The sequence below is a fragment of the Giraffa tippelskirchi genome, chromosome 8 (genome assembly GCF_054371585.1).
Source record: "Giraffa tippelskirchi isolate mGirTip1 chromosome 8, T2T-mGirTip1v1.2.pri, whole genome shotgun sequence".
Taxonomy (NCBI): Eukaryota; Metazoa; Chordata; class Mammalia; order Artiodactyla; family Giraffidae; genus Giraffa; species Giraffa tippelskirchi.
Window position 1 is genome coordinate 142,464,253 of NC_137282.1, and position 12,288 is coordinate 142,476,540.

Below are 12,288 nucleotides of genomic sequence, written 5' to 3' on the forward strand. Positions count from 1 at the left end.
GAGACGCAGACGTGGAGAATGGACTTGTGGGCCCAGTGAGGGAAGGAGAGGGTGGGACGAATTGAGAGAGTAGCATTGAAACATATACATTACCATGTGTAAAAAGCTAGTGGGAAGTTTTGGTATAACATAGGAAGCTCAACCTCATGCTCTGCGACCTAGAGGGGTGGGATGGAGAAGGTGGGAGGGAAGTTCCAGAGGGAGGAGATACATGTGTACTTGTGGCTGATTCACACTGCTGTATGGCAGAAACCAATACAACATTGTAATGCAAGTATTCTCCAATTAAAAATAAAATGAAAATAATTTAAAAATAATAAGACAAATAACAGATCACACAGAAAAGAAAAAGTGCTATTAAGACCAGAACTAGGAACTGAATTCAGGCCTCCTGGCTGCAGATTCTAAGCTTCCCCTGTTAAACTGATGGAGCCGGGGTCGGACATGAGGACTATCCTGGGTGTGTGAGGCCATTATGATCAGTTGGCTCCATCTAGCATTGATCCAGGGCTTGCAGGCTAATGGGCTCTGGAGAAAAAGAAAAACCAATAAATAACTGACCAGCTGGTTGCAGAAAATTGCTTTTTATTCCCTCAGAGATTCTCTTTCAGTTGCTCCAAGGTCAGATTCGGCCATCCTCTGAGGGAAGACACACCCATCCTTTTTTGCCTCCTTTTTCCCAGCTCTTGCTGGACTCCTCCTCTGATTCCATCAACATCATCACCTGTCCCTGCTGCCACCACCCTCCACAACAGGGACAGAAGTCGGCAGGAAGAAAGGAAAAGATACAGGAGTGAAAACTCAAGGCTCTCCTGCCTTAAAAGCAGACCCACCTCCTAATTGGTTTCCCCTTTCAGTTTAGTTTAGTCTCTCAGCCATCTCTGACTCTTTGTGACCCCATCCACTGCAGCACGCCAGGCTTCCCCGTCCATCACCAACTCCCAGAGCTTGCTCAAACTCATGTCCATCAAGTCGATGATGCCATCCAACCACCTCATCCTCTGTTGTCCCCTTCTCCTCCTGCCTTCAGTCTCTCTCAGCATCAGGGTCTTTTCCAGTGAGTCAGTTCTTTGCATCAGGTGGCCAAAGTGTTAGAGCTTCAGCTTCAGCATCAGTCCTTCCAATGAATATTCAGGACTGATTTCCTTTAGAATAGACTGCTTTGATCTCCTTGCAGTCCAAGGGACTCTCAAGAGTCTTCTCCAACACCACAGTTTAAAAGCATCAATTCTTTGGCGCTCAGCCTTCTTTATAGTCCAACTCTCACATCCATACATGACTACTGGAAGAACCACAGCTTTGACTAGATGGACCTTTGTCGAAAAGTAACATCTCTGCTTTTTAATATGTTATCTAGGTTGGTCATAGCTTTTCTTCCAGGAGCAAGCATCTTCTAATTTCACGGCTTCAGTCACCATCTGCAGTGATTTTGGAGCCCAAGAAAATAAAGTCTCTCACTGTTTCCATTGTTTTCCCATCTATTTGTCATGAAGTGATGGGACCAGATTCCATGATCTTAGTTTTCTGAATGTTGAGTTTTAAGCCAACTTTTTCACTCTCCTCTTTTATTTTTATCAAGATGCTCTTCAGTTCTTGGATTTCTGCCATAAGGGTGGTGTCATCTGTGTATCTGAGGTTATTGATATTTCTCCCGGCAATCTTGATTTCAGTTTGTGCTTCATTCAGCCTGGCATTTCACATGATGTACTCTGCATATTAGTTAAATAAGCAGGGTGAAAATATACAGCCTTGATGTACTCCATTCCCAATTTGGAGCCAGTCTATTGTTCCATGTCCAGTTCTAACTGTTGCTTCCTCACCTGCATATAGGTTTTGCAGAAGGTAGGTAAGGTGGTCTGGTATTCCCATCTCTTGAAGAATATTCCACAGTTTGTTGTGATCTACACTATCAAAGGCTTTAGTGTAATCAATAAAGCAGATGTTTTTCTTGAACTCTCTTGCTTTTTCTATGATCCAATGGATATTGGCAATTTGATCTCTGATTCCTCTGCCTTTTCTAAATCCAGCTGAAACATCTGGAAGTTCTTGGTTCACGTACTGTTGAAGCCTAGCTTGGAGAATTTTGAGCATAATCTTGATAGTGTGTGAAATGAGTGCAATTGTGAGGTAGTTTGTAGATTCTTTGGCATTGCCCTTCTTTGGGATTGGAATGAAAAGGACTTTTTCCAGTCTTATGGCCACTGCCGAGCTTTCCATATTTGCCAGCATATCGAGTGCAGCACTTTCACAGCATCATCTTTTAGGATTTGAAATAGCTCAACTGGAGCTCCATCAGCTCCACTAGCTTTGTTCATAGTGATGCTTCCTGAGGCTTACTTGACTTCACCCTCCAAGATGTCTGGCTCTAGGTCAGTGATCACACCATCGTGGTTAGATGGGTCTTTAAGATCTGTTTTGCAGAGTTCTTCAGTATATTCTTTTTTTTTTTTTAACTTTACAATATTGTATCTTCAGTATATTCTTGACACTTCTTCTTAATAATCTTTTCATTAATGTTATTAATGAGATTTAATATTAATGAATCTTACACTCTTTTCTAGAATTATTTTGGGTCAATCTGAACGTCAGCTTCCTCATTTTGAGATATAACATTTAATGACATAAATGCTCTAACCGTTTTTAATGCTTCCTTCAGAAATGTTGCATTTGCAATTCTTTCCCTTAGAACAATCTTTCTAGATTACTTGGTAGCTAGTGTCTTACCATCATTTTAGACTTTATTGACTGCTAATACTTAATATAGGTTGCTCTCCTGTTTCCCTTGTTTGCTATTTCATAGTATCAAAAACTATCAATACTTAAAAAAAAAAAAACTGATGTGAATATTGGCCTTTCAAGTTTTTCATGCCTAAGCAAAATTCAGAAAATGGTGTTCTAATCTTAATATATGACTTGCACAAATACTGCTCTGTTGTTTTCCCTACTGTAAAAATAAGCTGCTTCTTTTAGGAAAATAATAGACTTACGGTCATATCTCAGAATGCTAATAAATGGTTACTTTTCTTAAAAAGAACTATCTTCTATGATGACATGGGAAGTATACATCAAGCATTTGTGCTACATTCTAAAGTTCTATGTTCCAAGGAAAATCATTTGTATGAGCTAAACTACCCTCTTTTTCATGGAATGCAATTTTTTATTTGAAAGAAGGAAAGACACTGGAAGGTCTATAAAACTTAGTGAAACAGTGAATTATTTTTAAAAAATCTTACATTAGGACAAGTGACATCCAGTGTGCAAAATAGGCTTATGGATTATAATGGACCAGAATAAGAAATAGTGATATTGTTTCAGGTCCACTGAGAAAATAACCTTTAAGAAACTATCACTTGTGTAGTTTTAGTTTTGTATCAAAGATAAACATCCAAAAATAACAGGAAAAATTATTATAAATATTACTCCTACATATGTATGGTGCTTTTTATTTTCATAGATTTCAATCAAAATAATGGATTCAATGCAAAAGCTCACATAAAATCCAGTGAGACAGACGAGGAAAAGACTTGCAAAAATATAATATGAAAAAACGTCCACTGTTCTCACTATAGAGTTTATTTGGAGAAACAGTTACTTTTTATATAAAAATCATGGGTTATTAATATTATCCTAAATAAATTAGTTGAAAATGTTTAAACTGTTATTTCTACAACGGAAAATATCGATAGAAGTAACCACATAAACAAAATTATCCTTGGGGTCCTCACTAATTTTTAGGACTGTATAAATATCCTGACCAAAATGCTCTGAAAATATCTGACTACACAGTCCCTGGGCCAGGACTCGGGGACAGTGTGACTGCAGAGTTCTCGGTGCAGGAGAGGAGGGATCAGGGCCAAGTCCTAGGTACCGGATCTGGTTCCCAGGATCTTAGGTTCTCAGAGTCAAGGGCCTTGTTTGGGGCGGGGACTGTCTGTGTTGGGGATCCCTAGTCTCCTCGAGTTTCCCTTTCTCTTCTCAAACTGTGTTGTGCCTCTCTGCCCGGACACTCGTGTCGCGGCCCTAATTCTCACTCCCATTGGGTGTCTGGTTTCTAGAAGCCAATCAGCGGCCCCGCAGTTCCAGGTTATAAAGTCTCCACCGATACCCCACACCCACCCTCCGCGGGGACACAGTTTCTCCCCAGACCCGGAGGATAGGTTTCATGAGGCCGAGAACCCTCCTCCTGCTGCTCTCGGGGGTCCTGGTCATGACCGAGACCCGGGCGGGTGAGTGCGGGGTCGGGAGGGAACGGCCTCTGCGGGAAGGGGCGAGGGGACTGCCCGGGGTGGGTGGGGGGCAGGACCCCCAGAGAAGGAGCCACACCGCCGCCCTTGCCCAGACCCGTCCTCTCACACCTGGTCCCGTCCTGTCCCTCCCCTGCTTCCCGCCCCCATTTCTCTCCCCCAAGAAGTCCCGGTCCTTCTCCGATCTCTTCGGTCTCACGTGCCCCTAGACCCTCCCCACTCCCGGGCCCATGACCTCTGCGCGAGGACCCGCCCCGGGAGGAACGTCGGGCCGGTCTCATCCCTCCCCGCCCCCAGGCTCCCACTCTCTGAGGTATTTAACCACCGGAGTGTCCCGGCCCGGCCTCGGGGAGCCGCGTTTCTTTGCCGTCGGCTACGTGGACGACACGCAGTTCGCGCGGTTAGACAGCGACGCCCCGAATCCGAGAATGGAGCCGGGAGCGCCGTGGATGGACCCGGAATACTGGGAAGAGCTGACACGAGATGTCGAGGAACGTCAACAGGATTCCCGATTTTGCTTGAACAAACTGCGTGGCGACTACAACCAGAGTGAGGCCGGTGAGCGACGCGGGCCCGGGTCCAGGTCACGACCCCTACCCCCAGGGACTGGCTGGGGTCCGAATCTCTGGGTCCGAGGGTCACCCCGACATTGCAGGACACTCACCGCCCCCCGACTCGGGAGGAGCCGGGGGAAGTGGGGGGCGGAGACTTGACCCGGTTTTATTTTCAGTTTGGGTTTAATCACCGCGAATGGTCGGGGCGGGTCAGGGTCTCATACCTACCAGTGGATGTTTGGCTGCGACGTGGGGCCGGACGGCCGCCTCCTCCGCGGGTTCTGGCAGACCGCTTACGACGGCAGAGATTACTTCACCCTGAACCGAGACCTGCGCTCCTGGACCGCGGGGGACGCGACCGCTGAGATCGCCAAGCTCAAGTGGCAGATCTCCGGTGGGGCAGAGTTCGAACGGAACTACATGGAGGTCAAGTGTGTGGAGTGGCTCCGCAGACACCTGGAGAACGGGAAGGACACACTGCTGCGCGCAGGCATGAGGGGCACCGGACTCCCTGATTTCCTCTCAGGCTGGTGCCGGCTTTCCCCCAGGAGAGGAAAATGGGGTCCTTCTGGGAACACCGCCCCAACTTCTTGTCTGGAGAGCGGGGAATCCCCCCAGGTTTTCATATTCTGTACAAGACGGTGACTACACCAGTGGCCCCACTTCTCTGAGGGACAGTTAAAGCAGTCAGTGTTTTTGGAGAAGAAGCAGAAAAGCATCCCTGAAATAACTGGTCAGCAGTGCCCTTTGACCCTGACTGCCATCTTGTGAACTATGACTTTCTCTCTCAAGGCCTGTTCTCACCCTGAGAACATCTTAGGAGGCCAGACTCCAGCTTTTCTGAACCATTCAGCCTCCACCCAATCAGGACCATTACTCTGTATTTTCCCCTTACATGGAGTCTTCTACCTTGGCACTCACCCTGACTCCAGAACTTTCTAAGGACTAGGAGTTTTTCCCAGACCCCAGAGTCCAGGCTGGTGTCTGGTGTTTGTGCTGCTGCTTTTCAAACCCATTATCTCGTCCATTCTCAGTATGGTTGTGGTACTGCTTCAGTGGCCCATGGAGTGTGAATTTTCTGATTCTTCCTCTTCAGACCCTCCAAAGACACATGTGGCCCATCACCGCATCTCTGACCATGAGGTCACCCTGAGGTGCTGGGCCCTGGGCTTCTACCCTAAAGAGATCACACTGACCTGGCAGCGTGACGGGGAGGACCAAACCCAGGACATGGATCTTGTGGAGACCAGGCCTTCAGGGGATGGAACCTTCCAGAAGTGGGCAGCCCTGGTGGTGCCTACTGGAGAGGAGCAGAGATACACATGCCATGTGCAGCACGAGGGGCTTCAGGAGCCCCTCACCCTGAGATGGGGTAAGGAGGGGGTAGGAATGGAACTTCCTCTCAGATGAAGCAGGAGCCCTTTTGGACACGTTCAGCCAGGTCAGGACTGAAACCTGAAGTCTGGGTCCCTTCCCTTTCCTCCACAGAACCTCCTCAGCCCTCCATCTCCATCATGGGCATCATTGTTGGCCTGGTTCTCCTCATGGTCACTGGAGCTGTGGTGACTGGCGGTGTGATTTGGAGGAAGAAGCACTCAGGTAGGGAAGGGAGGGAGGGATCGGAGTTTTCTTGTCTCACTGGGCAGGTTTCTGGCCCAGGTGGAAGTTTGCCTGCCTCGTTACTGGAACGTACCCTCCACACACATGTGGAATCTGAGCTGATACTAAGACTGACCCTTTTGTAAAGTACATGTGAAAATGAAAGACAAGTTTTTCATCTTCATAATTCCAGTTCGGGGCCTGTTTCTCAGCATTTGAAGGTCAGAAGGGAATGTCCCTGCTGAGGACAGACCTCCAGGAGGGCAGGTGGTCCAGTCCCTCCACATCTCCTTCTTTCATGTCCCTGAGCCTGTCCTGAATTTTTGGTCACAGTTCTGAGAAGTTCTTTGTCATCCAGGACTAGGGAGTTCCTCTAGGATCTCATGACTCAGTCTGCTCCATGGTCTTTCACGTGATACTTTCTTCTCACAGGTGAAAAAGGAGGGAGCTACACCCAGACTGCTAGTAAGTACAGAGGGGGTGTGATTCCTGAGACCCTTGTGAGGGTGCAGACAGGGGCGCATGGGGGACTCACGCTCCTCAAAGTGCCTTCTCCAGTTTCTCTCCTGTCGGTTCTCACCACGTCCTGGTCTTGTTCTCCTCCAGGCAGTGACAGTACCGAGGGCTCTGATGTGTCTCTCACAGTTACTAAAGGTGAGACTCTGGAGGGTCTAGATTGGGGGAGGAGTTGAAGCAGAGGGGACACACTGGGTGGTGGGGATCTTTGAGTGGGACATGTGAGCATGTGGGGGGCTGTGGAGAATGTCAGCCCTTACATGACTGACCTGAACTGGTTCCTGCTTCTTTTCTCTCACAGTGTGAGACAGCTGCCTTGTGGGGACTGAGTGGTGCTCGGTCCCACTTTGTGACGTCAGATCCCCAGACTCCTGTTTCTGCAGCTGCATCTGAATGGGTCTGTGCTCCTATTAGCGTAACATGAAGAGGTGGGGAGACTGCCGACCTCTTCCAACCCAAACTCCTGGATTTGTCAAAGAGGTGACAAAGTCCTAATAGACGACCGCATGTCTCAAAAGGAGGTTAAGATTCTGCTTGGCCTCCACAGAGAACTCGGTCCTGAGAAGAGAAGAAAAGACCGTGTGAGTCACTGCCCGGAGCCTGGGCATGGAGCCCAGGACACCCAGCTTTGTGTCCCCAGCTCTTCACTTTTCTACCCACCTGCCTTCTTTCTTAAAAATTTAAATGAAGTTCTGACTATGATGTATATATAACACATAATATAATAAAATAAATATTCACTGTAAAATAAGTTACAAAGTGTTGAAAGTGATAAAGGACAAAATTAAAAGAACTGTAATCGTCACACAGGAGATATTTGGTTGCATTTACTTCGAGTTTATTTTCATCTTCTGGCTGCTGCCCAGGTGCTGGAACCATCTCTGTCTAAGCTGTTGAGCTCAGATCTCACTGGCCCCCACCCTGCACTCTCCAGAAGCCACTTCATGAGTCAGCTCACTTCCTCCTCCCTCCTCAGAGCCCTCTACTACTTCCTTCCCCACTCTTTATTCTTTTGTTTTTTTAAATATATATATATTTGTTTGGCTGCTTTGGGTCTTAGTTGCAGCACGAGGGAGCTTCCTTGCTCCTTTACCATACATGGATTGTGGCACATGGGGTCCAGAGCAGGCGAACTGCAATAGTTATAGTGTGCTAGCTTAGTTGCTCTGTGGCCTGTGGGATCTTATAACCTTAAGGTGATATACCATGGTCTGCTTAGATAATGAAACTTTTTGTGCATGCTACATTTTAAGGCTGTATCTAAGACCCACATAGACAAACCCACTATATTCATGTAAAGACTGTATTTTAATATGCATCAATCTATGGATCACACAATAACTTTTGGGAGGAAGAGAGTGAAAGTTAAGGACATTCTAGACATGCACTATCCATATGCTGGCTACTAGTCACATACGGCTATTTGAATTAAATAAAATTAAAACAGACACAGACTCACAGATACAGAGAACAGACTTGTGGTTGCCAAGAGGGAGAGCCTGGGGGAGGGAGCTGGGGGAAGGATGGCCTAGGGCTGCAAACTATTACAAAAAGAATGGATAAACAGGGGACTTCCCTGGTGATCCAGTGGTTAAGAATCCGTCTTGCAATACTGGGTACAGGGTTCAACCTCTGGTTGGGGCACTGAGATCCCACACGCCTCAGAGGAACCGAACCCGCATACCACAATGAAAAAGATCCCACGTGACACAGTGAACATCCTGTGTGTTGCAACTAAGACCCAACGCAGCCAAGTAAATAAATGTTTTTTAAAAAACAATAGAATGGATAAACAATAATAGCACAGGGAACCCTATTCAACATCCTGAGATAAATCATAATAGAAAAGAATATAGAAAAGAACCTATAAATGTGTGTAACTGAGTCACTTTGCTGTACCGCAGAAAGTAACACAACATTGTAAATCAACAAGACTTCAACAAAATAAATAAAAATATTTGAACAATTAATTCATTAAGTAAAATAAAAGTACTCATCACAACAGTCATGTTTGAGGTGCTGAAATAGCCACATGCAGCTAGTGGCTCCCTGGGTGGGCAGCACAGATATAGAACAATTCCTTCATCACAGAACGTTCTGTTGGACAGGACTGCCCTTCATGCTTTGTGAGCCTCAAGTCAGATGCATTAGACCATGTGAGGTGAAAGAGTCACTATCATTTCTGTTAGACACTACGTCAGATTTCTGTCTGGGATATGAATACATAGTAAGTTGGTGTGAAATAAAACCAAAATTAGTTATAAGTGCAGATGGTGCCTTCAGGCACGAACTGTTCCAATCCCAAAGGGGAAACCGCTGTCCCCCTCTTCCTTTCCCAGACTGAGGACACTCTATGGCATCGCTTTCTAGAGGGTGAGTTCTCTTCCAGAGCAGCCAAGGGGCAAGGCCCTCAGCTGAGTTTGGGGAGGCAGGAAATCCAGTTCAGGGAGAAGGATCCTCTGAAATGAAGAGGAGGCAAAGGCAGGGATCAGTTGGGAGACTCCCTGATTTATTCAAAACAGCAGTTCTCAGAGTGTGGTCTGTGGAATCCTTGACATCGCTGAGACCCTTTTATGAGATCCATGGGGTGCAACCTACTTTCATAGTATTACTAAGATATTATGTGACTTTTCACTATGTTGACATTTACTTTGAGGTAAAACTTCACAATAATGGAGACTAGTGTAGCAAACTGCAACAGTAATTATTTTCACCACAACTTTCTTGCAGGGAAAAAAAGTTTGCTTCAAAATATGCTGACTGACACATTAAAAATTCTTATTTTTTGTTGATAAATAATAGCGGAAAAGAATATGAAAAAGAATATGTGTATCTATATACATATATAACTGAATCACTATGCTGTACAGCACAAATTAACACAATATTATAAAACAACTATAATTCAGTAAAATAAATTTTGTAAATATTAATAAATAAATGAAAATTCTTATTTTTAAATCCACATTTTTACAAAAAAGTTATTTCTTTTTTTTTAATGTTCTTGACTTTATTGATGTTTCTCTATTTCCCAAGGCACCAGTTTGAAAAAGCAGTTATTTCTTTATTTAGGCTGTGCCAGGTCTTAGTTGTTGGATGTGGGTTCTTTAGCTGCAGCATATGGGGTCTTCAGTTGGCATATGAGATCTTTAGTTGCAACATGTGAGATCTAGTTCCCCAACCAAGGTTCAGACTCTGGCCCACTGCCTTGGGAGCTCAGAGTCTTAGCCACTGGACCACCAGGGAAGTTCTTCAAACCCACATTGTAAAAGTATCTCCTGTAGCCACTGAGGTGCTGGAGCTCCTGGAAGCCCCTCATCCTGAGGAAAGGGAAGTTGGAGACTGAGATGGTCCCCAAAATGTGACACTCAAGGCAGAGGAGCAGGGCAGAGATAAAGATGAAACCATCCCTCTTCAAATAGTCTAGAGACACTCACCAGAGGATACCTGGAGTCCACCCCCAAACTGGTGCCAGCATGAGCCCTTTGAGCCCCTCCTGCTTCTCAGGATTCCCAGGTGCTTAGACCTCAGCCCCACCAGCATCCTTCAGCAAAAGGAGCGAGAATGTGGAGAAATGCATGTGAGAGGTCGTGATGGGCCAGATCTGAAAGGATACACACAAGGTCCTCTCCTGCTCCACTGGCAGCGACATGGTCCTGTGACCACAAAGGAGGCTGGGAAGTCTTCCCCATGTGTCCCCAGGAGGGTAGAACAATTAAAGTTGTCAGCAACAGTGAGTATTCATTTCAATTTATTTAGCTTTCAAATGTTTAGTGACTGTTTACCACACACCAAGCTCTGTGCAAAGAACGGCCTGAGAACTGATTGAGCAGCATCTTGGTCGGAGAGAAGCTCTGAATCCACAGAAGCAGAGAAGACATGATGGGAAGTGCCTGCCATCCCAGGAGAAAAGGAAAAGAGAACGTCTTCTGGAAGTTCATACAGTGATTCTAGATTGGAAGGTGCTTGGAGATTATAAGATTTGGACTCCACTTTCAGAAAAGAACGGGATACCAGTGGGAGAAGCTAGAACAAGAGCTTGGAAGCAGGGCCTTTAATGACCTACAAGGTGTCATAAGAAATAGTATCATATTGAATTCATTAAATTTGTACACTCTAAAGTTATGAATGGTTGGAACAATTACTCATATTAAGTGAAGAAGAGTCGAGTAAGATAAGGTAATCCAATTTTTTAGAAAGCTATATAAATCCAGATGAAATCATACAGATATGTTGAGTGATATAGTTCTCTATTTTCTAAAGTATTTTCTTGTTAATATAAACAGAAAAGTGCCTAAACTGCTTTGCTTGGATAGACTAACTTCTCCCCAACAGACACACAGAGCTGTGGTGTAGACAAGTGAACCCAGCGCGTTCCCACCCTCTCTCTGCATGACCCGTGAGGCAGAGACCTCCTCTCTAGTCTCTCCTGTGGACCCAGCACCTGACTCAGGGGCTCAGTCAACACTCTCTGAAACACTACACTTAGGAAGTTGCCTCTTGTGTCCTAGTCAAAACAATGACTTCCTCTAGAAGGCACCCCCAAACACCGAATCTTACAAAACTTGGTTTGCTCTAACAGCAGGACTGTGAAGGTGGCAAGTTGGAATATGGGCTTCCATATTTGTCAAGGAGCCCTGCAGCACTCATGCCATTCCTCACTTTACCACTAGAGGACGGTTGTTACCGCTTACAAGGAACACACTGCCCCATTCTCCAGCTGTCCTCTCCAAATTAGGCTTAGTCAGAGCATGTTTTATAAACACAGAGGATTTCTTCAAGGTACATCGATTTGCTTTTCTTCTTTAATCTCACTTGGAAGCTATTGAAAGTCCATACAGGTAACAAATATAAGATGTGCCCCTGACATAAGTTGTCTCTGTGACACACAGACATGTAAAATTATGTGTCCAGTCCCTCATCTGTGTCCACCTCTGTCCTGCCCTGTCTCTCTCTATCATCTATAAACATCTATTTGTGTAAAACAGCTTTGATAGTCTATGTAATGTACTAGAAATGTTTTTCAATCATGTTGCCCCTGCTTTGTGATATGAATCTTTGGGGACCAAGTGGTCTGCTCAGAAGACAATTGGGAATGTCCCTGACACCCTAGGAGACCATGTGAAGGTGGGCAGTAGATCTCAGTAAAGTCATCCAGAGAGGGAGATCTGCTGAGCAGAGCCAAGGTCAGGTCCACACTATCTCCTGTCCCCAAAGCACAGAGTCTGCCTTCCTGGGGGAACTTTGCTAAAATCCTATATATTCTAAGAAAGCAACAGGGTAAGAATAATGAGCAATGGTTGTAATATCTGTGAGAGAGAAATGAGGTGATGATTTTAGTTACTGGTTTTTCTCTGCCAGCAACAGCATACACT

General features: G+C 45.5%; 3 protein-coding genes across 2 annotated transcripts in view; all 3 read left to right on the forward strand.

The window, feature by feature from the left end:
* LOC145518365 (BOLA class I histocompatibility antigen, alpha chain BL3-7-like) overlaps nucleotides 1-7,718 on the forward strand; it is a 51,090-nt gene extending 43,372 nt beyond the window's left edge. Inside the window, exon 8 of the mRNA XM_081522684.1 lies at nucleotides 7,215-7,718. Within this exon, the coding sequence (XP_081378810.1) occupies nucleotides 7,215-7,219 (5 nt within the window). The 3' untranslated portion in view covers nucleotides 7,220-7,718. The remainder of the gene's footprint in view (nucleotides 1-7,214) is intronic.
* LOC145518361 (BOLA class I histocompatibility antigen, alpha chain BL3-7-like) overlaps nucleotides 1-12,288 on the forward strand; it is a 68,375-nt gene that overhangs the window by 10,759 nt on the left and 45,328 nt on the right.
* Nucleotides 4,115-7,718, forward strand: LOC145518370 (BOLA class I histocompatibility antigen, alpha chain BL3-7-like). The gene is made up of 8 exons (XM_081522701.1): nucleotides 4,115-4,226; nucleotides 4,542-4,802; nucleotides 5,013-5,288; nucleotides 5,895-6,170; nucleotides 6,287-6,397; nucleotides 6,830-6,862; nucleotides 7,004-7,051; nucleotides 7,215-7,718. The coding sequence occupies exons 1-8, from the start codon at nucleotides 4,163-4,165 to the stop codon at nucleotides 7,217-7,219; spliced, it is 1,074 nt and encodes a 357-aa protein (XP_081378827.1). The 5' UTR covers nucleotides 4,115-4,162; the 3' UTR covers nucleotides 7,220-7,718.

Bases quoted from the DNA above. Each gene is read 5' to 3' on its own strand.
- LOC145518370 (XM_081522701.1), top strand. From the start codon at position 4,163: ATGAGGCCGAGAACCCTCCTCCTGCTGCTCTCGGGGGTCCTGGTCATG. The intron at 6,171-6,286 runs GTAAGGAGGGGG...TTTCCTCCACAG, and splicing joins GCCCCTCACCCTGAGATGGG to AACCTCCTCAGCCCTCCATC. The intron at 6,398-6,829 runs GTAGGGAAGGGA...TTCTTCTCACAG, and splicing joins TTGGAGGAAGAAGCACTCAG to GTGAAAAAGGAGGGAGCTAC.